At 55.3% G+C, this 27957-nt stretch overlaps 1 protein-coding gene across 2 annotated transcripts in view; it reads right to left on the bottom strand.

The window, feature by feature from the left end:
- SRL (sarcalumenin) overlaps window positions 1-27701 on the bottom strand; it is a 35504-nt gene extending 7803 nt beyond the window's left edge. Inside the window, exons 1-4 of one of the 2 annotated variants that reach the window (XM_067706811.1) lie at window positions 27446-27701; window positions 4081-5061; window positions 2303-2404; window positions 1088-1183 (exon numbers count right to left, since the gene is read on the bottom strand). In XM_067706811.1, coding sequence (XP_067562912.1) covers window positions 1088-1183; window positions 2303-2404; window positions 4081-5061; window positions 27446-27506 — 1240 coding nt within the window. In that variant the 5' untranslated portion in view covers window positions 27507-27701. Of the gene's footprint in view, window positions 1-1087; window positions 1184-2302; window positions 2405-4080; window positions 5062-15588; window positions 15610-27445 lie in introns of those variants that run through there. The other variant, XM_067706812.1, reaches the window with a different exon arrangement.
- Between the last annotated feature and the right edge of the window lie 256 nt (window positions 27702-27957).

The following is a 27957-nucleotide window of genomic DNA, read 5'->3' as shown; positions in this document are numbered from 1 at the left end:
CAGGGCCTCCGGTCCACCTTCTGTAAAGCAGGAATAATGTAGGCCCTACAACACCGCATCCGCTGTAGAGCCATTGGGAACATCACGGAGATGATACAGAAACAGCCAACTAACCCAGGAAGAGACGTGCAAACCACTAGCCATTAAATGGCAATTAGACGCCATTGTTAACAGGTTTCCAAGACAAGCGACACTTAAAAATGGCCTTGCTGTGGGGCAACAAGAACACTATCCTGTTGTTGTGGGTACACAGAGGACAACCTAAGGCAACTGAGCAACAACTATCAAAATACTGAATTCCAGCATTTCTTTAAAAAATGTATCCCTCAAATATACTTCCATGAAATACATAACACTTATAGCAGTGTTTGTAACGCTTTAAAAACAAAACATGGCAAACACCCCGTGTTCCATAAGCAGGGTATGTTATTTAGGGTGGTGGGTTCACAAGGACCAGAAAGAGCAGCTCTGTGGTGTCATCCCATCTTTGTAAAACAAACGAAAAGACACCCTTGGATATGCTCATGTAAGCAGAGCGCTATCTGGAAGTATTCATGAGAAACCATAGCAGCAGCTGTCTCTGGGAGTGGAATTAGAGGGGCTGGAAATCAAGAAAGAGATTTTTATTTTTCAATCTATACTATTTTGCACAGAACTTTTTTGGCAACAAGTATATCTTATATTTATGATTTTGAAAATCAATTTCTGAAAGAATCCAGACCCAAGGGAAGTTGAGTTGAGAAGCCATTAGGAGGAGGGAAGGATTCTAGGCCAATCAGGGGACTGAAGACACCACCTGTATGTGAATGGGGAGCCCTTCGTGGCTCTTGAGCACAGGAGGGATGGAAGTTGGCATCTCCATCCTTGGAAACCAAAACTGCCTGCATGAATGCTCACAGATGAAACACTTGCTCTCCCATAAAGCCCTGTGCAAATTAAGGGGCACACCTGCTGGGAAAGGATGGTTCGTGCCATTGAGGTCTCTGCCCCTCCCTGATAACTCAGGAGAACTCCCCTTGAGGGCTCAGGGAAGTGTGGACAGTCAGAGGTATAGGCCCGACCTCCGACCTCCGGACACTAGAGGTACCTGTGATCTCGTGCTGCCGAAGCTCATTGTATTTGTAAGACTGCTCCAGGGGCTTGATGGATGAGTGGTAGATCTTTCGAAGCCGCTGCAGCACCACTGGGGGCAGAGAAGGGCAAGGGTCAGGCAGGGGCCTCACCAGGCGGCTTCACCGCTGTGGATCCGTCTCACTCCCCAGGGCGGCTCTGGCCCCGCCTGGTGGGGAGCAGGGGCCGTGCAGTACATCAGTGTTCCTGGGGGGAGCTGGTGCACATTCCAACCCTCAGAAATCTTTAAACCGAAAGGCATCCCCCCAACCCCTGAAAGTCTCCAGAGCTTTTTTTTAACCTAACCCTCTTCTCCTTCCCCTCAACAGTGTGTCCAGAAGCACCACTTCAGCCTGCAGCTACCTGAAGGCCCTTTCTATGGCAGATGGGAACCCCATCTCCTTCTCTCTGCCCCCGCAAACTGTACTCATGCTTGCCTTAGGTTTAGAGGGCAAGGAGGCATGGCCGCCCCAGCCCTGCACCCTTCACCGCATCCTCGGTGCCCCTGGGAGGATTCAAACATCCCAAGTATCTTCTTGAGAAGAGTGTGGCTCCAGGGAGAAGGGGCTCGTGGCGTGAGGCACAGGGAGGGAAGAACATGGGGCCACCGAGGGTCAGTCTTTCCAGCCCCTGCCCGTGAGCTGCCCGTCTCCAGCTGTGTGCCAGAGCAAAGCCCTGCCCTGCTCTGAGCTTTCACCAGCTCATCGATTAAGAGGAGACAGTAAGCCCTGCTGAAAGCCTTGGGTTATTACAAGAATGAAATGAAATACTGGACACCAAAGGGCTTTATCAACTGAAAAAATCAAAGCCAAAGTGATGAACAACCCTCCCTGGCCATGACTTGGAGGCTGCACCGTCCCCAGGCAGCAGCACTGAGATTTGCCTCCCACCCTTTCGCTGGTCCCTCTGCTTGGATCGCCTTTCCTCCTCCCCACCAACCCAGAGCCCCCCAGCCTTGGATGCTGCACACAGAGCCTTCTCCATGAAGCCCCCCATCTCCAGGGCACTCCTCCTCCCTGGGGTGCCTGCTGGTCTCAGAGCTGCAGCCATGCCCCGCCAGGTGCTCTGTGGCCGCTGGCCACAGGGCTCTCCCAGCCCAGCCCAGGTCCTCACCAACACACCACACAGCCCACCCCCCGCCCCACCCCTACCACCCCAGCCCCCCCACCTCCCAGCTCCTGCCCCTGGTTACCAGAGTAATCATCAGTTGGCTTGTCCTCATTCAGCATCAGAGTTTTCTCAATGTGGGAGCGGTCCCTCAGCGGGGTTTCCTCACTCACATCTTCCGCCTCTTCTGGGGAGAGAAGCAGAGAGCAGGGTTAGGGCAGAACTAGGAGCCAGTGGCTCTAGGTTCCCTCCAGTCAGGCAAGGGTGGGGCTGTGAGCAAGTGCTGACCAAGGCTTGCCAGCTTCAACTGCAAGGAGCCCTGTTTCTAGCAGGGAGTTTTAAAATTCAAACTCAACTTGTTAAGCTCCTCGATCCATTTTAGGTATTCAACAACTGTTGATTGAGCACCTACTACATACACCAAGCACGGAGCACGGCGTTGTGAATGCCGTGGTGCCCAAAACCAACCCAGCTCTGCCCTTGTGGAGTTTTCTACAGTCTGGAGGGGAGAGGGGGTGAAATAACCTGGAAAGTAATATAATTACAGACAGCGATGTGTGTACGTACGGAAGGAAAGATTCCAGAAGCTAGGAGGGCCTAAGAAGTGTGCCTACGAAGTCTTAGCAGGGGGAGTTAGAAAACTTCCTGAGAGGAGTGGTTTATAGGAGTCTGCATTTGGGGTTCTAAGAGAACCATTGGCCTGGTCAGGTGTGCATTTTATCAGGAAGAGCTGCTACAGGGAGTCTTGGGGAGCGGGGTGGGGAGGGGGGAGGGAGAGGCGGGACCACTGCTGCTTCTGACCCAGCAAGAGATGTCCCTGACCACCTGAGGCTCCAGGGAGGGGTGCTCACATTCCTGGGCCTCTAACATCACAGCTGTTTCTACGGGGGCTGATTGCACAAAAGATTTTAGGTGATAGAAGGAGGATAGACTTGGCCTGTGGGGCAGAGGGAGACCAGTTCCAGGAGGGAGGTGAGAAGAGAAGAATCAATGTGCCTCATGCAGCACCTCAAAAGAGTGATTCTTTCTGAGATCAGATCCAGAACTGGGAGGCCAGGGAAAGGGGAGGGGCTTGCTCCCCCAGCGCGAGTACCTGACAGGTGTGGAAACTAAACTCTGCAAGAAAACCTGTGTTGGAAAGTGAAGATTGACCCCAGTGCCTCCATCCTACAAGCCAGTTCTTGGTCCCGGTCAGTGTACTTGGTGGATGAGGCCACACCTCCCTAGGATGCTACAGCCTCCAATGTTGCCCAGCAGCTTTGGCCCTGCCCCCCCACCCCCCCACCCCGTTCCCCAGCACTGAGAGCAAGCAGGTGGACGGACATCTGTGGGACATCAGTGTCACAGACAGCCCGAGGTTTCTTATCACCATCCTGACATGGCCTAGTCTTCAAGGGGAGATCCCAGGAGCTAGCCCACCAACATGGTCCCGCAGTGCCCCCTCACACCCACCAGCCTGCCTCTGGGCCTGAAATCCTGCCACTATGCCCCCCACCGCCACCCCGTCCTTTGGGTTAAGGCACCGGTCTGTGTTAAAGTGCATTGAGGGACCTTAACCGGTAAGTTTCTGATGGCCTATAACGTGATCAGGTTCCTCTGGGCTCTCCAGGGTCCCTCCGAAGTGGGGATAAGTGGCTAATGAACAGCCCGAAGGCACCCCAAGGGCCGGGCAACCCCCATGGGGCCTCCACCCCACGAACCCGGGGCTGGCTGGGGGCTCTCCCGCCCTGTGGGACCCTGCCTGCCCCTAAACACAAGACCTCCGGGAAGACCGCAGCCGTCCCAATTCCCAGAGCAGCCGCCACGCCCCCGCCAGCCCTCCTCCCCCGCGGAGGTGCCCGGAGCAGCCCTGGGATCCCCTACCCTGAGGCCCCTCCTCCTTGGGCTCCTGCGCCTCGGCCCCCTCGGGCCCCGCGTGCAACTCCTCAGCGCTCGGTCGGGGCCCCTCCTCCCCGCTGCTCGCGCTTCCCGCCGCTTCCTGGGCTCCTTCCACGACTTCCTCCCCGGCTTCTTCCTCTTCCGAGGAGCCCCCTTTTTCTTCCGAACTAGCCCCGTCGCCGCTGTCCTCTTCGGATTCTTCGCCCCCCTCTTCTTCGTAGGAGGCCGCGTCCTCATGGTCCTCGGGCATCCCCTCTGCGGGGCGGTCCTCCTGCGCACCCCCCACCTCTGCGCGCGTGTCCGACGCTGGGCTGGGGCTGGGCTCCCCCTGGTCCTCCGCCCCCTCCGCGGCTTCTGCGTCCAAGTCCGCGACTCCATCTGGCAATTCTGACTCCTGACCGGGCCCTGGGCTGCCCTCCCTTCCTGTCTCGACCTCCTTGCTGGGAGAGTCCCCTGAGTCTTCAGGCTCTGGGGGCCCTGCTGCTGCTTCCTGCGCGGGGTCGTCCCCTAGCGCCTCCGCGGCTTCCTCGGAGACCTCGCCACTCCCAGCTTGTCCCTCCGCCTCCAGTCCTGGGCCCTCTCCTGAGCTGAGCTCTGGCGCCCCCTCCTCCCCGGGCGCCCCCTCCACTCCTGGGGGAAGGGTGCTTGCTCCAGGTGGGCCCGTATCTTCCTCCCCAGACCCCGCAGGTTCCCCGGGGGGAGCTGACTCGGAGGCTGAGGCTTTGGAGAGGCTGGCTTCAGGATCAGAGCCCAGGCGGTTGGTGGCGGGGGCCCCGGCGGCTGTCTTCTCCGAGCCCCCAGCCTCCCTGCCATCTGTGGGGTGAAGGAGCGGGTTCGTCTCTCCAGGGGACGCTTCTGCCTGAAGCGCCCTTTCCTTCTCCTCTAGACTTGGGTCTCCAGCAGAGAAATGATTCTCCAACAAACTGCCAACATCTTCTGTGCCACCCGAAGCGGAAACTTGCAGTTCTAGATGATTAGAACACGATTGGTAAATGTCAAGGGGTTGGCACACGCTTTGCTTCTCAAAAGTCTAACTCAGCCTAGCTCCTGTCTCCAGGAGAGCGGTGCGGACCAGCGGGACTGTGGGGCTCCTCCCTCCCTGGTCTTCATTACCGCCCTGCGTGGCCGGCAGAGCCTCCCTCTTGATGGGAGCCGTGGCTCAGAGCGAACAGCTGACCCACCCCGAGCCCCGCCCCTGACCCTGCCTCTCCAGCCTCCCCGTGGGGATGGAAGTTGGGCGAGCCCTTCCAGCCCTTCCTCAGCCTTGCGGGCAGACACGTGCAGCCTGGCTTACCCGGAGATCTTTCCAGGATAGGACAGATGCATGTCCACCCCACCCCTTATCAGTTCCTAGAGTCATTAACCAGCGTGCTTTTTATATTGCTACCAGCAAAGTAGTGAAAACAGGTGTGTGCTGGCCAGATCCTCTTAGCTTAAGGAGCAGAGCACTTAGGGGATTACTTGTGGCTCTCAACCTTAAGTCACACATCCAATTCTGTCCCCTTAAGGGCAGGCATTTGCTGGCCTCTCTACCTAAGATTAGAGGGGACATGGCCTGAGGAGGAAGAGATACACAAAACGGGCAGGCCTGGGCTTCCTGGTGGCCTTAGCAAACCCCTCCTGAGGGGATCCCCTTCTAAGGGCCCAGAGCTTTACGGGGAGAGCCAAGGGCACTGGGAGAGCAAAGCAGAAGGCAGGAAGGAGCCCAATCTGTGTCAGATGCCTCTGTCAAGGGACAAGTGTGATTTATTTGGACAATGGGGTCAAAAGAGAGGGTGGGGCCTAACCCTTCTGCCCCCTCCCACCCAGGTTGGGACCTGTTTAAGGAGGAGACCCACAGAGGGGGAACATTGCCGACACATGGGGATGAGGGGACGGGACCGTGGGTGCCCTGCCTCAGGGTAGCTGAGACATCCCCAGGTCTCCCTTGATTCACAGGACTCTTTCTGAGGAAGCAGCATCCCTCCTCCCTGCTAGGTACAGCGCCTCCTCTCTCAGGCCCAGCTCTGCCTCCCACAAAGAAAAGCCACTTCTTGGAGGTACCTACCCCTTCTGCCTCGGGGTACCCACCCCCTTGTTCCCTGAAAGCTGGGGAAGCCTCCAGAGGCCAGGAACAAATATTTTCTCATTAACCCTCACAGATACAACCTGCTGTCAAATTCAGAAGGATGGGAAGTTTGGGTGCCTTTTATTATAAAGGAGCCCACATGTTGATATAACACTTCCCCCAACAACCTTCACATTTGTGACCACATTCACCTCCCTTATTACTGTCAGCCAGGTTTCAGAAGTGAAGGTCTAGAGAAAGTCTTTGATTTGCCCAAGACACCAGGTGGCTAGAGGGCAAGTGGAACCCAGAACTGCCTGCTCCTTGTCCAGGCCTTCCATGCTACACTGTGTTGAGGGGAGCATAGAGGAACCCCTTCCCGCTGGTACCTCGCCCCTCCCTGCATGCGCCCTCTCTGACCCCTGGACTGCAGGAACCAAGGCTTAATCCTCCCTCTGTTCCCAGAGCTGGGACACTGCCTGACCCCCAGAAAGTGCTATGAAGAGGTCCATGGGGAGATTTGGGTACAATAGGAATTCCTGGTCTCTTAGTGGGGGGAGCTGGAGGTTACTCATTAAAATTTTCTTTCATTACCACCTGAATACCTGTAAGTCCTGATTCCTTTGCTTGCATCTCTATCTCCCCCCCACCCCCACCCTCCCACCCCCAAGAACCTCTGGAAAAAAATCTTATGGCAGGAATTTGGTTTAATCCAAGAGATTGACAGACCTCTGAGCAGCAAAATATATGTGAGATACATTTGTACAATTATTCAGTGTGCCAGGCAATGCTTGAGCACTTTATGTATAAAACATGAACTTACTTGATCTTACTCAACTTGCTTACTTCTGTAAAACAAGTCTTACTCATCCCCATTTTACAGATGAGAGGACTGGAATTAGAGGCACTGAATGCCTTGCCCAACATCACACAGCTAGCAACTGGCTGAGGCCATTTAACTCCAGAGCTGCCGAGGAGATTGCCTGACCCTACAGAAGGGTTCTACCCTGCCCCCTACCCCATCCTACCCCCCCCTCCCCCGTGCTACTCAGCGTGTGGTCCAGGCCCCTGCAGCATCAGCATCACCTGGGAACCTGGTAGAGACGCAGACTCTCAGGCCCCAGCCTAGAACCACTGAATCAGAATCTGCATTTTAACAATTCATTTGGTGCATATTACAGTTTGAGAAGCACAGTCTACATGAGCTCAGAAAACTGCCTCTGAACCAGTGGTTCTTGACACTGGCTGTGTATTGATCCCACTCCTCTCCCCCTCCTCAGAGGCTCTGATTGAATTAGTCCAGGGTGTAGCCCCAGCATCAGAATTTACCACCCCCCAAAAAAATAATTGGGGAGCAATTCTAACATGCAGCCAAAGCTGCAAACCTCTGCTCAGTCAAATCATCCTGACCTCAAGGCTTCTGCTCTTGGCCCCTCCCCGCTCGCGTGCCCACTGGAGGCTCCCAAATTAGATGGGTCAACAGGCCTTTGCATTTGACCTTGAAATAGCAGTGGTCAAGGATTCTCCTCTAGGGAATCCAGCCCTTTCCAACAGGCCTTGTCACCCTCTACTATTAATGTTGTTGATGATGATGGTGATGATGATGGTAGTGATAGTGATTTTGATGGTGTTGTTGATGGTGATGATACCGGGCTGAAGAGACTGTGGGTCCGAATGCCTGTGGCATTTCTAATATTGTCAAAACACCATCTGTCCTGGTGGGGGTGAGAGAGCTGCATCCTCTGTAGGGAGATAAGGACCCCAGACTTTGGAGGTATACGTGACCTTCTTTCTCACTGTTGTGTATTTCCACACCTGGACCCTGGACAGGAAGTCAAGTGGGTACATGTGTGTATACACATTCACATCCATACTCTTCCCTGGTTTTTATGACTTAGTGCCAAGCTGCCCTTGCCCTTTCGCTAAGCAATTTGGAGTGAAAAAAAAACCCAGGGTGATGGTTTCATGCCCTGTGACCTTCTCTGAGGTCAATCTGAGGTCTCCAGAGCTCAATCCCCAGGAAGCAGCTGTGCCATTGGGCCCAATCTCTCCTCCAGGAGGCAGTCAGAGGCTTCAAGAGCCTCCAGTTAAACTCAGTTCAATTCTGTGAAATCAAACCCCGTGTCTTACCACCCACCCTGGCCTCCCTAGGGTCTTGCTGAAGCCCCCTAGCGGCCCTGGAGGAGGGGTGGGGGACGCAGAGGACCCAGGACATGCTGGCCAGTGTGAGAGCCTGGTAAGATGAGTCTCAGTCTACCCCAGGACACGTGGTACCGCACTGTATGTGCTAATGTCAAGGCAGCCGCCCGGGCCCTGGACAGGGTACGTGAATAGCAAGTCCCCAGCTCAGCCTGGGCGATCATGGGAAGGCCCCTGAGCCTGACAGGCTGGTGCCCGAGGCAAAAAACAGCATAAACTGGCTCTGCTTTCTCTCCTGACGCCCCCTCTGCCGTCAGCCGTTCTCTGGGGGATGGGGGGGGGCAACCATTCAGCTGCTCCCCCCCCCCACAGCCTTAGTGGGAACCCCAGGCTCAGTTCCTCTCTCCTCTCTCCACCACCAAACACTGGACTTTTTTCCAGCTCCTAACTCTTCCCAAACACTTTTGTGCAGACTCAGGTTACTGTGGAGTTGCCAGGGGACTTGGTGAGTCCACTGCAGAGGAGGAAGCTCTGGCTGGAGAGCTTTAGAGACTTGCCCAAGATCAGGGGTAAAGTTGGGACAGAGCCCAAGTTCATGGCCCTCAGTCTAGAGTTCTTTCTGCTCCCACATGGTTTGCAAACCATGTCGCATGAGATGCTTGGGTTCCATGGAAGGGCCTAGTGGGTGAGGGGAGATGAAGGAGCTGGGGTTCAGCCACTGCCTTGGTACTTCCTGCCCAGCAGCTCTCCTTGGGTCTGTCTGTCCCACTGCCTAAGTCAGGTGGGGTGGGGTGGTTGACAACCACTCTCCTGCCTCCCCTGCCTTCTCCCTAAAAATTCCTCCTCTTGATCATTTTCTCCAGCAGCCCAAGAAGCCCCCTGTCACAGCATCTTTTCACTTTGCTGATCAACATGCACCCGGCACAGAGCTAGATGACATCTGACCTTCACACAGAACTTCATACTTCCCCAAGTAACTTCATGTTCTTCATCCCCCCCAGCAGTCCTCTGAAGCAGGGAAAGCAAGGATTATTAACTTCTCTTGAAATGAGAAAGCAGACACAGCAAAGTCAAGTGTTGGCTCAACAGGCCATCCAGGGCTGGGCTAGCACTCGGGCCAAGAAACAAAGCTGAGCTCTCTGGACCACAGCGAGTGGCATCCAAGCCCTTTCCAAGGGCTTTCTCGGCACAGATGCCCCATCTCCAGGGTTGGGTCAGTGTGAATCTGGGTGTTTCACAAGGTGATTTTAATGAACACCAAAGTTTGAGAATCCCTGCTCTGGGTCACCCTCAGTACCAAGTGTCAGGGAGTCTGTCTCGAGTTTGGAACTGGACCTCGGGAAAAGGGAGGTCAATGCCCAAGATCTTTTGTTTGGTTGACCTGCTTTGGCCGACCTCTTCACGGACCAGAATGTAGGCTCAGTTCCAACCTTCCAAGTCTCCTTAGCACATGTTTCCAAGCATCTGTCGACGTGACTTCTCATCCGTTTGAAGTGAAACCATTGAGTGCAAAGTCACACACAGGTAGAATACACCATTACTCATACATGATTATGCAGATGCGTCATCAGTAAAAAAAAAAAAAAAAAAAGAGTCCTGGTGGTACAATCACTTTCCTCTTCTACCTCTGGACACACCTGTCCCTGGGAGTCAGGAATAGTGGTCTGGTCGTCCAGGGAGTCCCCCGTCTTTCACCAGGCTGTCCTCTGCCCAGACACTTGGACGTCTCATCTGCGGTGCCTGAGGTGCAGCGGAGGGCACTTCAGAATCAAAGTTCACGAGGCCAGAGCGGCAGCCCAACCCTTCCGTGTTCTAGATCCTGTCCCTGAGCACTCCTGGACTGAGCCAATGGCAGCGACCCCTCTGGCATCACATTTTTTCTTGGCCTTTTTTTTTTTTTTTTTTTTTTTGCGGTACGTGGGCCTCTCACTGTTGTGGCCTCTCCCGTTGCGGAGCACAGGCTCCGGAGGCGCAGGCTCAGCGGCCATGGCTCACGGGCCCAGCCTCTCGGCAGCATGTGGGATCCTCCCGGACCGGGGTATGAACCTGCGTCCCCTGCATCGGCAGGCGGACTCTCAACCACTGCGCCACCAGGGAAGCCCTTTCTTGGCCTTATTTATAGAGTGAATGTTCACTGCTCAGGGCCCCTTGTTTCTTCACCTCTTGGATGAGTCTTCAGATGGCTTTACAGACGCTGATGCTGAAAAGGAACTTAGGAGGGAAGTGGGACCTCCTGGGACCCTGAGACCCTCTCCCTCACCATCCTGTGGGCCCCTCTCTCCTCCTCCCAGACAAGGAGACCAGGCAGCCATTCACGGAAGGTTCTTTGACTTCCTGGCCAAGTTCCTAAAGTCAAGGCTAATCCCACCAGGACAGCTTGTCCCGGGCTGGACTCTAGCCCCAAAATAATTCACCCAAGGGATAGGACACAATGATGTGGCAGCAGTCAGTGGGAACCATGGGATGGGGGTCAAAAGGGACCTCCTCACAGACGAACTGGTTTGATTTCACTGATCAGGATCCTAAAACTCTGATAAGTGATTTTCCCAAGACCACAGGGCTAGTTAGGCTAGTTAGCAGTGGGCTGGTTCTGGAACCCAGCTCTCCACCAATTCCAGGTCTCTTGAGTTGTCCCAGCATCTGGCCACTCCCCCGCCCACCCCGAAATGAGAGGGGGTGAGTCAGCCTCAGACGGACAGCGACTTCTCTGCCTACCCTCTTCTTCCTCCCTTTGAAAAGGATGTTCAAGACTTCAAGACAATTGTTTTTAACCCATAAAGTCCAGAGATTGACAGAATAACTCCATCCCTCTTCCCCACCCCTAATTCCTGGGAATTCTTGGTTTGGGAGGTACACAGAGAAATCGCCCGGGACCCCACAGCCATGGTGTACACACGTGCTCAGCACTGACGCCCGGAGGATTCATGAATATGGGTGAGTACTCACTTTCAAAAGGCAAGTACCTTTGGAAGAAGCAAAACATTAAGCCCTAAGCCCTGGGTGTGACTCGATCATTAAAGGGATGCTCAGCTTTCCCTGCCTGAAGTGAGCACAGATCCTTGCAGGAGTCATTGGCAATACTTCCTCCATTCAGAGGGGCCAAGGTGGGTGGGAAGGAAAAGGAAGGAGGGAGGGGTGCAAGTTGGATTCTGAGGCAGGCGGGTGGTTTCCCCCACCTCCACCTCCTCACCCGAGAGCTCGAAGACCACCTCTGGGAGGGCTGATGGTCTAACTTTGGGGTACCAGGTAGGGAGCAACCCACTGGGGGCTAAAGGAGTGTGGCTCCCCAAGGTCGCCGTCAGATAAACGCCTTGGGTTCAGGTCGGAGCCGTCATGGGCTTGGCGGGTGTGGGGGAGCAATGACACAGACCCACCTCCTCCCCGAGCCAGGGAAGTGGGAGGAAGCTAGCTTGGTTCTCGAGCTCAGGAACCAGATCTGACACCTTCCTGGGCCAGGCCCACATCTCAGGGCTTTCCTTTGCCACGAGACCCAGAGCCAGACTGGTCTCTCTGGACACCGTTAGAAGCCAGGAGAGCTGGGCTCTGCTCCCTGGAGCCTTCCTCACTGCCATGCAGGTTAGTATATGGGCTGCCCCTCACTCCCCACACCCAGCTCCATTCACCCATAAAACGCAGAGAATGATACCTGCTTTGCCAACCCCTTTGGAGTATTTTAAACATCAGATGATGTTTAAAAACATTCTATGGGGAATTTCCCAGTGGTCCAGTGGTTAGGACTCAGCACTTTCAGTGCCGGGATCTGGGTTCAATCCCTGGTCGGGGAACTAAGATTCTGCAAGTCGTATGGCCAAAAAAAAAAAAAAAAAAAGCATTCTATGAATGTCAGGTATGATAATAATAATTTCCTAGAAGAGCAAAGATGCCAGGACAAAAACAGAACGAGCTTTGGACAGAAACCAAGCTGGCTCACCTGCACCCTACTCCACTCAACCCCCTGTTTCTGGGGGTCGGTCAGTGGGCCAGGAGAGGGCTTTCTGCCCGGGGTCCTTCTCCCCTTCTTCCAACTGGAAGCAGCTCAGACAAGGAGCTGTGGGCGCCTGGGGGTGACCCAGCTCTCCATGGTTCCCGCTGGCCTGGGTCGGGAACAGACCTGAGCTACCAACACTCCCGGGCCCAGTCCTCGGCCTCCTCAGCCCCAGGCTAATTCCTGCGGCCACTGACTCCCACTTCCAGGCAGCCCTGACTCACCCAGAAACTTCCGCGACCACACTTGCCTCCCCCTCTGTTTTCTGCCTCCCAGGCCCCTCCCATCCAGCTGTTGAAGTGAGGTGACCCTGCACTTTGCCCCAATGCAAAGGCATATCAGGGCCACATCTGTGTGAGAACGGGTGAGGGCCCTTCCCCGCTCTGGGAACTGGCAGCACGATAGGAGATAGGCCACTCGAGTTGCCCACATGGCCTCATCACCGTCCTTAAGACCAGTGAGTGCAAGGAGCAAAACAGTACGCCCTTCAGGAGCGACTCAGGCTTCCAGGACACTGCTATGGCCATCCCAGAGACAAGGGAGAGCAGCTCCATCTCCCCCTCAGCGGCACTTTGCTTGTCCAGCAATCAGAGCTAATGTTTCCATGGCTTGGAAGGGCCTCACACACCAGCCTGCATGCCCCGACTACCGCAGCCCCTTCACCTTGGCACCGCCAGCAGCTCTGCCCACCTCCACAGCTCTCCCCCCACCATGCCAGCTCAGGGGTGAGGCGTCATCCTTAGCAAATCTCACCCCCAGGAGCCCCCGCCACCAGGTCCGCTCAGAGGAGTTTAGGCAGGAAGTTCAAGCCAAGGGGAGAGGGTAGGGCAGCAATAACACATGACTATTCCGCCCTGTGTGCCTGGCCCACAGAGCCTTCCAGAAAAACTGCCACCGAGACGCCAAGATGCCAGATCTTTCCACCTTCTCTCACAAAGGGCTTCCCCAAATTTGAGACAGACAGGCTCCCCAAACCTCATCTTTTTAAAAAAAAAAAGAGTATTTATTTATTTGGCTGCGTTGGGTCTTCATCGCTGTGCACAGGCTTTCTCTAGTTGTGGCGAGCGGGGGCTACTCTTCATTGTGGTGCTCGGGCTTCTCATTGCAGTGGCTTCTCTTGTTGTGGAGCACGGAGTCTAGGCGCGCAGGCTCAGTAGTTGTGGCACATGGGCTTAGTTGCTCCGCGGCACGTGGGATCTTCCCAATGCAGGGCTCAAACCTGTGTCCCCTGCATTGGCAGGCGGATTCTTAACCACTGTGCCACCAGGGAAATCCTCATCTTTTTTTTTATGCTTTTTTTTTAAATATAAATTTATTTATTTTTGGCAGCATTGGATCTTCATTGCTGCACGCGGGTTTTCTCTAGTTGCAGCGAGCAGGGGCTACTCTTCGTTGTGGTGCACGAGCTTCTCATTGCAGTGACTTCTCTTGTTGCGAAGCTGCGTGAGACCAGCTTTTAGTTCTCTGAGTTCAGGACAGCAGAGGTCACAAGACTGGACCAGAGGAGTCTTCCAGCGTCCAGGTCACAGAGAAAGGGCAGAAGACCACCTCCCACATGCTGCTCCTTGAGCAGTACAAACTTCCAAAGCCTCCGGAGCAAATCCATCCGTTACCCTCAGTTATGGCTCCAGAGCTTGGACACCACAGACAAAGATGGCTAGAACACCCAGGCTGCTCTCTGGTGGAATGTCCTAGAGAGCTCACATCTCCACTGGAAGCAGACTGGTTTCCGGTTTGTATCCCCAATACACCTGAACCCCAGACATGTGGGCCCCACTTTCCTGGAGAGCCCGGGCTCCATCTCTCCCGCAGGCCAGGACTCTCAGCCCTCCAGGGGGGCTCCCTCTTGGGACATCCCATCCGGGGAGGAATCATTAAAGCAGTTAAACCCGAGAGCAGCTTCCTTCTCGGGTGGGCTCAGCATCACCAAGGCCCTGGGTTCTCCATCTCGTCTCTTCAAATACTGAAACCAGACAAGGCTCTCACCACGCATGAGCCTTCTCTTCCTCCGGCACCTGGTGGCCATGCAGACGGGCCATCTACTCCTTAGTTCTTGTGGCTCCTCTGGAGAGAGGAAGGTTAAAGCGAAGGGCAGGATGGAGAGCGGGGCAAGAGCGAGTGGACATTCCGCACATGCTGTCCCCAGGGTGACCCTTCCTGGTCATTACCATGGGCCCCATGCAGGCTCTGCCAGGTCGCATCTGAGGATCCAGCAGGCTGCCTGCCCAAAGGGCCTCCCACCCTTGCCGGATAGGAGTCCCAAATCCCTGCACTGAAGCCTGAGCCTGGTCTTGTATTCCTTTCCCAAAGCTGCTATAACAAAGTGCCACAACCTGGTGGCTTAAAGCAATAGAAATGTATTTTCTCCTGGTTCTGGGGCCAGAAGTCCAATATCAATGTGTCACAGGGCGCTGTTTCCCCCAAAGGCTCTAGGGGAGGTGCCTTCCTGTCTCCTCCAGCTCTGGTGGCTCCCAGCAACCCTTGGCTTGTTAACGGGTGTCTCCAGTCTCTGCCTCCATCACACGTGGCCTTCTCCCTGTACCTCTATTCTGTGTCTCTTATCCTTTTCCTCTAAGGACACCAGTCAGACTAACTAACTACATCTGCAACAACCCTATTTCCAAAACAGGTCGCATTCTGAGATGCTGAAGTTAGGACTTCAGCATATGTTCTCGGGAGACACAATCCAACCTGTAACAGGTCTGCTGACGGCCACATCACCACATGCCTGGGTCGCCCTCTTCTTCCTGTGGATCCAGCCGCACCCAGTCCCTCAAACCAGCTATGTTCCACCGCCCCACGACACCTCCCGGGCCTCACTACCCCAGGCTACACGGGGCCCCCTGACCTCAGCTGACTCAGTGTCCACGACTGTCCACACTGAGCCAGGTGACGCAGCCCCTGCCCTGTGTGGCTGTGACCTGTGTGTGTTGGCGGGGCAGAGGAGGGTGTCATTCCTTCCCTTCTAGTTTGTCATCCCCTCCAGCGCAGAAGGTAGGTCCATTATCTCTTTACACCCCACAGAAGAGCCTGAGAAAGCTCTGAGCACCAAGACTCACACAACAGACGCCTGCGGCATTCTTTAAGAAATCATGCTCAGGACTTCCCTGGTGGCACAGTGGAGCCTCCCTGCAGGAGGCTGTAGCAGGCTTGACCCTGGCTCGCCATCCCAGGCAACGGCCCATCTCCAAGGCCACAGGCGGCCAGCAGGGCTGATGCCCATGAGCTCCAAGAACATTGTGGGTCTGGGGTCTAACTGGCCTTGCTACCCTTCCAGGGGATATTTCTGGAAGGAGAGCACAAAAGGGTGGGAAGTCCTTACCCCTGGGATGGAACCCCAGTGGCCAGGCAGAGCTGCAGGTTCGGGGGGGAAGCCCTGGAAACTCTGTGACTCTGGGGAGGAAGAAGAAAAGAGAAGGACAGAGTCAGGACTCGAATTTGCTCCCCTAATCAGCAGGTGGGCCTCGAACAAGTATTTTAGTTTTCTGTCCCCGTTTCATCAGTAATAAGACAGAAGAGAAAAATATGCACCCTCCCCACCTCCAGATTCGTTCTACCTTCATTCCACTGCTACTGATGGAGCACCTGTTGCGTGTCAGAGGGTGGGAGGCTTAAATGACATGTGATGGAATTCTGAAAGCCGATACTACTAGAAAAGTATACGGAACTTCTACTGGTAGGATAAACTCTCACCCAAACACATCTCCACACAAGAACATATACGCCGATGTTCACAGCAGCATTATTCACAATAACCAAAAAGTGGAAACAACCCAAATGTTCATCAATGGATGAATGGATAAACAAAATGTGGTCCATCCATACAGTGGAATATTATCAGCCATAAAAAGAAATGAAGCACTGACACAGGCTACACGGTGGATGAAGCTTGAAGACATGATGCTCGGTGAATGAAGCCAGACACAAAACACCATATATTGCATGATTCCATTTACATGAAATGTCCAGAACAGGGAAACCCAGAGAGGCAGAAAGCAGATTAGTGGCAGCCAGGGGATGGGAGGCTGGGCAGGGGTGGAACAGGGCAGGGGGTGGGGTGACTGCTGATGGACACGGGGGTTTCTCTTTGAGGTGAAGAAAAATATTCTAGAATTGACTGTGCTGATAGTTACACATTTCTGTGAATATACTAAAAACTATTGAATTGTACACTTTAAATGGGCAAATTGTAGAGTATATTAATTATATCTCAATAAAGCTGTTCCAAAAATGGGGCTTCCCTGGTGGCGCAGTGGTTAAGAATCCACCTGCCAATGCAGGGGACACGGGTTCGAGCCCTGGTCCAGGAAGATCCCACATGCCGCGGAGCAACTAAACCTGTGCGCCACAACTACTGTGCCTGCGCTCTAAAGCCTGCGAGCCACAACTACTGAGCCCATGTGCTGCATATACTGAAGCCCTCACTCTCTAGAGCCCGTGCTCCGCAACAAGAGAGGCCACCGCAATAAGCCCGTGCACCACAACAAAGAGTAGCCCCCGCTCACTGCAACTAGAGAAAGCCCGCACGCAGCAACGAAGACCCAACAAAGCCAAGAATAATAAATTAATAAAAATAAATAAATTTAAAAAAAAAAAGCATTAGGACATCCCTGGAGGTCCAGTGGTTAAGATGTGGCACTTTCACTGCGGGAAACTAAGATCCCAGGGCTTGGCCAAAAAAAAAAAAGCACATAAAGCATCTACACTTCTTTTCTTTCTCCAAAACCTTAGTTGAACCTGTTGTCTACCTTCAAAATCTATCCTCAATTTAACTGTTTCTCCCCCGCCCCCACCAGCCCTGGCCCCAGGTGCTGTTGTCTCTCACCTGGACTGTGGAACAGCCCCTTCCTGAGCCCCTTGCCCCCCTCTGCACTCACCCTCCAACGCTGCCCACCCCCACCCGTCTCTGTCTCTTTGCTTCGCTCTTCCGGGGAGCGTGAGGCCCCCCTTCCTCCCTGTGCTGTGCTTTCTGCTGGGAATGCTCCCCACATAACTGCCTAGTTCTCTCCGCTCCTTCCCTGAGTCTTGGCTTCTGGTCAGCTTCTCTGCCAGGCCTCCCGGCCACCCTGGTGAGGCTACCTCCCAACCCACCTTCCCCTCTTTCCATCCTAGTCTCTTTCTCAGCTGCACCTATAAATATCTAATGAACTAGATAACTTACTTATCTGGTTTCCTGTCTATCAGAGATTTTTGTATCCCAGCACCTGAACAGCCATTGGATGGATGGATGGATGGTGGCAAAACATGAGGCCTTCCCTTAACTCAGAAAGTTCAAAGTTCCAGAAGACAGGATATTCAGGACCAGGATTCAGAGCCAGAGAAGTACCCACGGGCGAGGTCACTTTACCTGCGCAGTCCTATTATTCTGTGATCAAGGGTCCTAGGAGGATCTGCCTTACCAGCTCAGGAGGTTGCTGTGATAACCACGATCTGGATTCCTAAATATAAAGATCCTCCCCTTAAAGAAATAGCAGCTAATTGGAGCGGCGGCGGGCAGACAGGAAGAGAGAACTTGCTTCCTGGCTGCAGAGTTTCAGTGCCAGGCAGGGATGTGGACCCCGGGGGCTCATCGTAGGAGCTCCTGGGGTAGGAGGGATAGGGTATTTTGGGTGCAAAATGACCAGCAAAATGCTGGTGAGCATTTCTGGAAAGACGAGGGGCCCCTGGAGAACTGCCCCCACCCCTGCGCTCCTCCAGAGCCAGGACAAACCACAGAGAGCGCCACAGAGCCACAGTCACCAGCTCCCAGAGCTGGCCGACACCCCAGTCTCTGGGTTGGGGACCCCTAACTCCGCTGTGAGGAGACCCAGACACCTTCCAGCTAGGGGCTCCTGCCGGCAAGGAGAGCGTAGGAATGCAGAAGCTGAGAGGTGGACCCCTCGTGGATGGCGGCAGAGGGTCACCGGGAAGTTCTTTCTCCAAGTGGCGTCTGCAGAGTAGTAGGAGGGGCCTGCATCCTCCTCCTCCCCTGCCAAGCACGTAGGAGACAGTGCAGGGGTGGGTGCTGGTGCTCACTCCCCAGGAGAGTTTCTGGGTTCTCAGCTCACCACTCTCCCCATCACACGACCAGCCGGAAACCAGACCCCCTGCCCTCAGCACATGTCTATTCCTGGAAAATTCTCCCCACTGTCCTCCCCAGCACCACCGCTAGGCTAGGTGCTGCTCCTGGAATCCCCTGCCCCTGGCCAGCTGTCCATCCATTCATTCAACACACTTGTCCAGGGAATGTCAGCAGAGCTCCAGGTTAGCCGCTAGTGCAATCGCGTAGGCAGTGGGGCCCGAGAGAGGACCAAGGAAACAGGTGCGACCACCTGGGAGAGAGACGAGAACAATCTGTTCACAGCCAGCAACTGCTCAGCAGCCTGGGTCCAGAGCTAAGGAACCATAGTGGTTGAAGAGTGTCCCATCTGGAACCTCAGGATGTGATATGATTTGGAAATAGGGTCTGTGCGGAGGTAATTAGTCAAGATGAGGTCATACTGGATTAGGGTGGGCCCTGAATCCAATGACTGGTGCTCTTATAAGAGGAGGAGAGGGCTTCCCTGGTGGCGCAGTGGTTAACAATCCGCCTGCCAATGCAGGGGACACGGGTTCAAGCCCTGGTCTGGGAAGATCTCACATGCTGAGGAGCAACTGAGCCCATGTGCCACAACTACTGAGCCTGCGCTCCTAGAGCCCGTACTTCGCAACAAGAGAAGCCACTGCAATGAGAAGCCCGCGCACCTCAACGAAGAGTAGCCCCTGCTCGCTGCAACTAGAGAAAGCCAGTGTGCAGCAACGAAGACCCAACGCAGCCAAAAATAAATAAATAAATAAAATTAATTTAAAATATATATATATATTAAAAAAAAAAAAAGAGGAGGAGACACACAGAGAAGAGGCCATGTGAGGACAGAGGCACAGATTGGAGAGATGCAGCCACCAGCCAAGGAAGGCCTAGGCCTGCGGACCCACCAGAAGCTGGCAGGAAGGATCCTCCCCAGGAGCCTCCAGAGGGAGCGCGGCCCTGCCCACACCTTGATTTCAGACTTCTGGCCTCCAGACTGGGAGAGAATACATTTCTGTTGTCTGAAGCCACCCAGTTTGGAGTCATTTGTTATGGCAGCCCCAGGAAAATAATATAGGAACCAACACCTAACTCAGCCCTACAAAAGCTTCCCGGTCCCTCTCTTGCTAACTTGGTCACGCTCACCAGCCCCAGGGCCCCGGCCCCATCCCCTGCTCCCCCTCTCCCGGCAAGCTCTGACTACTCCCCGAGGTGTCCAAGTTTCATGATATTTGAGGAAACCAGAGGCAGATGTCAAGCTACAGCAATACTGTCCGCAGCGAGACCCTGTACTCATTGTCACAGTCCTTTTAACCTTAAGAAGTGTCTAAGATCGAAAAACATCCTAAGCATCCAATAACCATTTTCTTATTTTAGTCAAATAACAACCCCAGGCTGTAAATAGGGCAAGTATTATTATCCTGTTTTACGGGCAAGCAAACAGGTGCAGAGATGGTAAGGGGCTTGGTGGCGAATTATGACAATGCCAGGGCTTGCTCTGTCCTCAAGTCCCAGAGTGCATGCCACCCCCACCCCAGGCACACGTGTGGGCAGCCCTGGGGAAGGGGGGTCTGGATGGAGAGGCCACTGGCCTAAACTATCCACTCAAAAACAAAACTAAGGCAGGAAAAGACAGGAGAAGGAGGTGGATTCGCCACAGGACTTCTGTTTCTGTCACAGCCGGGACCCAGGCTCTTTCTGCTGGGAGCCTGAGGCCAGGATGGGCTCCCCCAGGCCACAGCAAGGGCTGTGACCCCTCACCAGTTTGTCCAGACCCCTTCCCAGGTCCCAGGGAGCATTCCTGGTGTCTTCGCCTCCTGGGATAAGCTAGAGAAATAAGCGATCTTCTATTACCCGATCCTCGGAACAAAGGGCAGAAGGAAAGACCAAGTAACCAGTAGTGGCTGAAAGCCTCTCTGGTGAGTGCAGGTGTACAGGGCAGGCAGCTATGGAATCAGATGCACTTCAGAGACCTAGTGATCAAGGCGATGGCTTTGTCCTCACCTATTGCCATCTAGGGAAAATTCTATGGGAGGCAGATGAATGGCCACTTGGAGGAGAACCAGGAGCAGCAGTTTTGGCAGCGACCAGGTGCGGGAGGGAGGGTTTGCTCCCAAACCCCAGGGCTCTCCCCTGGCCTGGTTGTGGGCTGATCTCCCAGTGCAACCCAATTCCTGCAGGCCCAGAACTCCAGGCCAGACTTTGCCTGCACCTGTTTGAGCTCAAAATGCAGTCCCCACTCTAGAAGTATCCAAAAATATCCGAGAGGGAGGAGAAGGGGAGGGGCTCACTGGAAGGGGAGGAGGCTAGAGTATGCTGAGGGCTAGGGAGAGAGCCACTTGGCTTGGCATTCAAGGCCCTTCCAAATGGGCTCCAACCCATCAGGGTGGTCTGATCTCCCCAAACAGGAGCCCCACAATCTAGCCAGAGCCGGTGTCAGCCCGTCCCTGCCAGCGCAATGCTCCGAGCTCCCCCACTCCTGGCTTTGATCACCATCTTCAGATACTCCACTGTCTCTGCATCCTCATTCATCAGACATTGTCGAGTGCCTCCAGTGAGCCAGGTGCAGTGCTAAGTGTTGGTAATGGAGTGGTGAGCAAATTAAACAAATGCGCAGCCCTGTCCTCTTGCAGCTGGCAGTCCAGCAATGGTCCCCTTCCTCCCAGTGTAGCTGAAACCCTGCCCCTCCATGAGGCCAACCTTCCAGCCCTCCTCTGAACTCCAACCAGAGCTGCCGGGGGTGTTAGTTACACTTTTTTTCAGTGCGCGTCGTCTCCTTAAATAGAATGTGGCTCCTGGGGGCAGGGCCACAGCCCATTCCTGCCTGCACAGCGTGGCCAGCTGGGACCTCACAATGGGCCATAGCCCATTCCTGCCTGCACAGCGTGGCCAGCTGGGACCTCACAATGGGCACAGCCTGGCCTTGGGGCTGGAGAGCTGGGCCTTTCAGAGAAGGGCCCCCATCCGCCTCATCTTTCCGGCCTCTCCCATCAAGTGCCCACCTTGTGTGATTAACCAGCCCCACCCTTCCTCCCCTCTGTTCCTGCTGCGTCCAAATCCACATTGCACCCTCATGCCTCTTGCTGATCACGTACTGCCTGTCACCCCAAGTCACAAGTCCATCCTGGCTCCCAACCCAGGGTGGGCTCCCCAGGGATGGTCACATCACCCATTTCTTCAGGACCCTCTGCTTCTGAGGAGCTCTCCTCTCCCCAGGACTGGCCACACAGCCTGTGCTCATTCTGTGCCCTTGAGCACTCTCTCTGAGTTGACAGAGGGCTAGAGGTCAAGTGCTCTCCAGGTTGTGAAAGACAAGGACCCCTGGGGAAGGGCCCACCCAAGGGCCAGAGGAGAAAAGCCTCTTCTGATCACTTAACAGCCTTGAAATGAACCTGGGGAGCCTGCCCCAGCTGGGCCAACCTCCCACCCGAAATCCTTCTGGGTCCTGGACTGAGAGCTGGACAGAGCAAGAGCGACTGTGCCTTCCTGTCGTCCCGATGACACAATCCCAGGAAAGACAGGCTCCTGGGATGGGGCCAGGCAGCGGCTGCCAGCCAGCCCCATGGTCTCCTGGTCTTCAGAAGCAGGCCTCTGGGCACACCCACAACCAGGCTCCCCTCCACACCAGCCCAGCCGGGGAAGAGCTGGAGGGTAGGGAGGTAGCTACTGTAGGCCCTGCCTGGGGCTGTGAACAGCTGACCTAACAGCTCAGGCATTTTAAAAGCAGATTCCACCAAACCCCTCATGCTGAGGATGGGCAGCTCAGGACAGGCTAATCTGGAGCTCTCTGAGAGGGAGGACAAGGAAGCAAAGAGTGCAGGCTTGTCCCCGGGGCAGAGGGGTACCTGGGACCTTGACTCTGAACAAATCCTCCTTTGGGGCTGGAGAGGGATGCGGCTGAAACCAAATGGAACAGGATGTCCCTGAACCCAGAGAAAGACACAGCACAGGTGACACAGACCAGGAAATGGATGTCTCCAGAAACTCAGCTAAAACTGACCCATCCCATTTGCCGAATTATGCTACCCGCTTCACCTCCAGCTGAGGTCACAAAGGCTGGGGGTGAGCAGAGAGGATGGGGCCTCCTGAGGACTGAGCAAGTTCTGCAGCTGTGGCCACCGTGGCTCCAGTCCACTCCCTGCCTCGCTCTTTCAGGGTCCAGTAGAGAAAGCCCCGCTCTACAGCTCACCCCTCGGCACTCAGAATCGATGGACTATCTATTGCCTCAATGCCGTGATTAGGGACTTTGGGTAAGACCTTGCCCACCAGAGCAATGAGAAATTCCATGTTAGAGATGCATTCCTTAAGGTAAAATCTTCTGACTCTTTTGAAACAAGTGGTTTGGGAAAGTGACAGTTTAAGTGTTGAGCCATTGACCCTTGTTGGAACAAGTTTCAGGGCATATATTATGGGGGGACAGAGCAGGGCCGGTGTTGGGGGAGAGAAGGGAACCACCAAGAGGGAGAAAAGGAACCCGACAGGGCAGAGGTAGGATTCTGAAGCCAGACTTCTACCTCCCGAGTCCAGATGGCCCCTGAGAAGGCAGGTGAGGCAGGTGAGTGGTCTTAGAGGGGCCTGGCCTCCCAGAGCAGATCGTGGGTCCCCTCAGCCCAAAATGAGTCCCGCCGATGGGCCAGGGAGCCACAGAGGGAGGCCTTGCAGCCACCGGGAAAACACCCTGGAGGAAACCTGAGCCCAGTTGCCTCTGGGCTGTGTGCCCCCCAGCGGCTTCCACTAAGGTAATCTAACCCGAGTCTGAACACAGCGCTTTCGGGTGCAGGCCCAGTGCACATCTGCGGAATGAACACCTCGGGTGTGGAGCCTGGGGTCGGATTTTGGGGCTGGTAAACCAACAGCAAGAGACCAACATCCACTGTGACTAAAATGCTGATTCACTGGCCATCTCCTGGCCTCATCTCGGACGGGACTGGAGACCAGGCTCTGGTCTGGGCCCTGCTGTGCAAGTCCACACATCTTGGGACAACCAGCCTCCCTTTCCACCCCACAGGGTTCTTGGGCAGATCAGCTGGTTCCTTCCCCTCCATGGCCCTCCCCACTCCATAGCAATCCCCAGTATAGACCAGGATCCCCACTTCCTAGTGCAGTTCCCTGACGGGTACTAGGGCTACTGAGGGGACCTCGAGTGTATGGTGTCCCTCTGGGGTCTCCACGACATGTCTCCTCAGACCCACCTAGGACCTGTGCATCCCACTCAAGCTCTGACGTCCAGGCCACTCCATCCACTGTGTTCATCAGCCTTTCCTGCTCCTCTGAGCCCTCCTGCCAGCCCATAAACACACAGCCTCCTCTGGCAAACCCACCCACCGCCACCTCCTCTTAGGGTCATTTATCCTTCACAGACTTAATGTTAAAAGTCTCACTGGGTGAATGTGTTGCCTCCCTGTCCTCACTGAATAATATGAGCCGTTCGTTGACAGTTCTCGGCTTCCTGGTGTCCAAGCTAACACCTCACCTTCCATGGCTTCTCCGTGAGACTCACTGCCTCTCCAGGAAGCATCCTTCCGCTCCGCTGTCAGGTCCCACCTCTGCCTGGATCTCATTCCATCTTCCTGAAATCCATTTATCTTCTTCCTCTTCCCACTCCCCAGGGTCCGGTCCTTGAATCTCTTTCTCTGCGACAGCTTCCTTGGCAATCTCACAGCCTCACCCTCATCTTTACTCAAACAAATCTCATCTCTGGATCCCCAGACCTGACTTTCCTCCTAAGCTAACTATCTCCATCCAGATGTCCCCCAGAACCCAAAATTCATAAGGACCCCAGATGAACTTTTAAAATTGGTTCTTTTATGATCCTGGTCTTTTTTTTTTTCTGGCAAGGTCATACCAGCTGTGACCTACACTATCCTCGAGCAATATTTAAATGTAAGGGGTTGTGAGTCCAGCTTTAGATTGGATTTGGAGTAGGGGAGGGGCATCCCACAGCGGCAGACCCCACCCGTTCCCCCTGCCCCAGTCACCACCCTTGTTCCAGGCCAGAAGGCATCATATCTATGCCCTGTACTGGCCTCTCAGACCACGTTGAAGGAGGACCAGCCATCTTTCTCCTGTGTCCAAAGGGATTAGGCTCCTTCCCAGCCCACCACACCTAAGCGAGCACCAAAGGGCCAGGTGGATGCAACTGGCCTCGTCAGGGCCTCCTTCTGGTCCAGAATTCCAGCTCTGGCCCTTGAACTAGCTGTCTGAGCTTCACTGTCACACCCAGATGGGAGACAAAGCCAGCATTTCCCAAACTGTGGTTCCACAGGCCACCAGGCAAGGTGCCCACATCTGAGGGCTGCATCCATTGAGCAAATCCAGACTAGTGCCTCACACGGTGGACCACGTGCTCCCTATGGCTCATCCAGCTGCACTGAGCCAGGAGTCGGGGACCTTGCTGGGGACACAACTTGCAGGAGGGCTGGAGAGGCTTCTGGGGTCTGCTATCTCCCCAGGACCCCTGAGCACATGACCTTTTCTCAGAGCCCTCCCCACGGTGGATCGTGGTATCTGGGCTGCCGTGCAGAGGGTATATGAAAACCGCCTCCTTCCAGGTGGGTGAGGAAGGGTCACGAAGGAGTTCCTGAGAGACCCCCATCGCTCATGGAGGGCCTTTGGGAGCCCCAGTGTGAACCAACCTCTCTCCATCGGATGTCAGGGTGGGGCCAGAACAGGTGGGCAAGTCTGCAAACCAGGGCTGGGCTGGAGGAAACAGATGAGCAGACTCAGGACACCTGCCATCCCCCCATCTCTGCCTCAAGCAGGTAATGGGAAACAAGGATGTCCCAAATTCGGCCTAACAAATGCCAGCAGCTTAAGCCCAAAGCAATGTTTTCTCAGCCCCTCTCCCATCCCACCCCACATGCTCTCTGAGGAGTCAAAGTTCAAAGGCATCAGTCTTGACCTGTATCCCGAGGGAAGCTAGCCTCCTGTGGCCTCACGCCCACAGACAGAGGGACTGGGGCGTCCAAGGAGGCCTGTCAGAGAGAGAGCAGCTGAGGGAGGACAGAAACTCCCAGGTGGGCTAAGACTAGCCCTGGCTGGGTGTGCCTGCCACTGAATTGCTGTCTGACCTTGAACATGGCTCTCTTTCCTCTGGCTTTCGCTCCCTTACCTGGACAATGAGCAGACTGAGTAAACCCTCTTGGGGCTGTTCTCCTCTGTCCTTGAGCAGGCTTGTCCCCAGGCCAGGTCCCTGAGACAAAGAGGAGGACCCCGAGACCAAGGACTAGGGTGGATCAGGGTTCGGGGGGGAGGCTGTGGAGCCCATCACCCCAGATCAGAGGGCCACGGGAGCAACATGGGCACAAGAGAAGGAAGGGCAGCTCTGTACGGTCCCCCCAGGAAGCAGGAAGGGGAGTTAGAGAGAAGTTTGCCTGCCACAGGTGAGAGGCGAGTGACACGGGAATGGAAATGAGGATTCAGCAGTGGGGTGGGAAGTTCAGGACCAAAGCTGCTGCCTGTGGGCACGGTGGCATTTACCGGGTGGCATATTTTAGGGGAAAGTCAACCAGTAGGAAGGACTGTCATTATGCGGGTGGGGGGAAGCCACTCTTATGGCTGAAATCTCCCCCAGGTATCGCAGGAGGAAGCAGTCTTTGGGGTGTGCAATATGCGTCTGGAGGGGTGAGAAAGCCCACCGCCGGGAAGAACGCACAGCCCAAGTCCTGAGCTGGGGTGAGGAGGGCGGGAACCTCGCACACTGGTGGACAACCCTTTCCCGGAAGCCAGGTCAGGGTCACACCGCAGAGTTTGCGAAGGAAAGGGCCTGCAAAGAGAGGATTTTTGCACAGAGCACCCACCCGCCTCCTTTCCCAACAGCAAGATCCCCCAATGAGGCCTGTGGAACATTCCAGATGTCCAGTTCCCTTCGTGGAAGGAAAGATAAAGGATGTCCCTAAAAGGCTAAAAGTTCCTGGGGCAGCGGCATGGAAGCAGAGCGAGGTGGCAGCTGGGGCCGGGCGGAGCTGGGGAGAGGGTGGCAGTGGATCCCGGGCTCAGGATCAAATGACACGACTGTTTCCATACTTAGCCGCCTGACAGCCGCTTGGAATCCTCGCCACCCCAGCCACTGCAGCCCCACGGAGCCCAAATTAACTCAAGGACAGACAAGGGCAGGGCCCAGCGGCACACGCGAGGCCAGAGCCCCCCACCTTGGTCTCTAACCCCCCAGGGAATGGCTGCTTCTCCTGCCTGCCACAGGCTCTCCTGCCTGGGTCTGGGACCTCAAGAAACAGAAGCTCCCAGGCCCCACGATCCCCAGCGCAGAGGAAGCCAGACGTCGCGAAAAGGCAAAGCAGGAGTTCCGGGTTCCTGGGGGTCCCCAGAGCACCCCTGGAGCATCCCTGAGAGGAACTCAGCCCCAGGAGTCTTGGGAACAAAGGTGGCAAAATGCTCGAGTACCCCTTCCATGCCTATAAATAACCCCCATGCCGTAACCAGAGCCACTGCCTCTGCCACACAAAGTGCTGAGATGTCAAAGGAAAACCACGGCACGCAGGCCCCAGCCCCCTTCCAATGAAGCCCCCAGCCTAGCCCAGCTTCACTCGAGTGGGTTCCATTCCTCCTCTGAACTGTGTCCAATTTGGTTTCCAGCCTGATCCCCAACTTTTATCTCCAATCCCGTCCCAAACTGACCCCCACTCTGTCCCATTGTTTCCAAGCTGTGCCCCCCCCACCCCGCCCTCACTCATGCAAAGCCAGGCCTCTGCGATCTCCACCAGGTGGGAGGGTCAACTCAACGACATCCAGGGGCCCCTCCACCTCCAAGATCGGGGTCTCTGTCCATCTAGGAGGCTCTAGTCTTGACTTTTGGGGTTCTCTTCCACAACATCTACTGGCCAGCCCTTGTCTCTGGCCCTGGCCCCCTGCTCCAGGCCTTGCACCTGCCTGCACCTCTCGGGTCACGGCTTCCGCTCCCTCTGGCCTCCCCACAAGCCCCAAGTGCTCTCAGGTCTCCACACCCTGTGCCTTCTCGGTGAGACCGGCTGGGAGCAAAGGTCTGCCATCAGCTCCAGGAATCACGGAGGCCTCATCCTCCATCTCCCGCCCGAGCCTCCCACCCCATGGTAAACATAAAACCTCGGGGGCTCGTGGGGGTCGCAGTCTGGCCTGGCTGACAGGGCAGGGGTCATACCTGCTTGTCCTGGGAGCAGAAGCGAGGCCACGAAGCAGCAGAGCAGGACCAGCGCCTTCATCGTGACTGCCAAGAGAGCCCAGCTGCTCCTCGCCTCTATTTATAGGGTGGGTGGCAGCGCGGGGCGGGGGAGAAGGGTCACACAGTCACTAGGGCAACTGGACGGACATGATGGGCAAGCAGCTCAGACCCCAGAGGCTGCAAGGAGGCTGCTGTGACCCTGCTGCACCAGCTGCCGACCCCGGAAGGCAGGTCCCATCTGGATTCTCTCCCCTATCTGCCTGGGGTCACGTGACAGGGGTCACGGGGCGGGGTAGCAGAGAAAACGTGGGGCGTCCTTTGGGTCAGGTCTGGGACTCAGGAACCGAGTCTTCCCAGCATCTGCAGTAACTTGAGCTGAAGTCTGGGCAATCAGTGACCTTCACATGCTTCAGTTTTGTGAACGAAGGGCCTATTCGACAGCCACTGACACAGGTTTTAGCCCCTCCCCGAAGGTCAGGAGGGGAGAGCCT

This window comes from Pseudorca crassidens, chromosome 15, assembly GCF_039906515.1.
Source record: "Pseudorca crassidens isolate mPseCra1 chromosome 15, mPseCra1.hap1, whole genome shotgun sequence".
Taxonomy (NCBI): domain Eukaryota; kingdom Metazoa; phylum Chordata; class Mammalia; order Artiodactyla; family Delphinidae; genus Pseudorca; species Pseudorca crassidens.
This window is presented reverse-complemented; position numbering and strand designations above follow the sequence as displayed.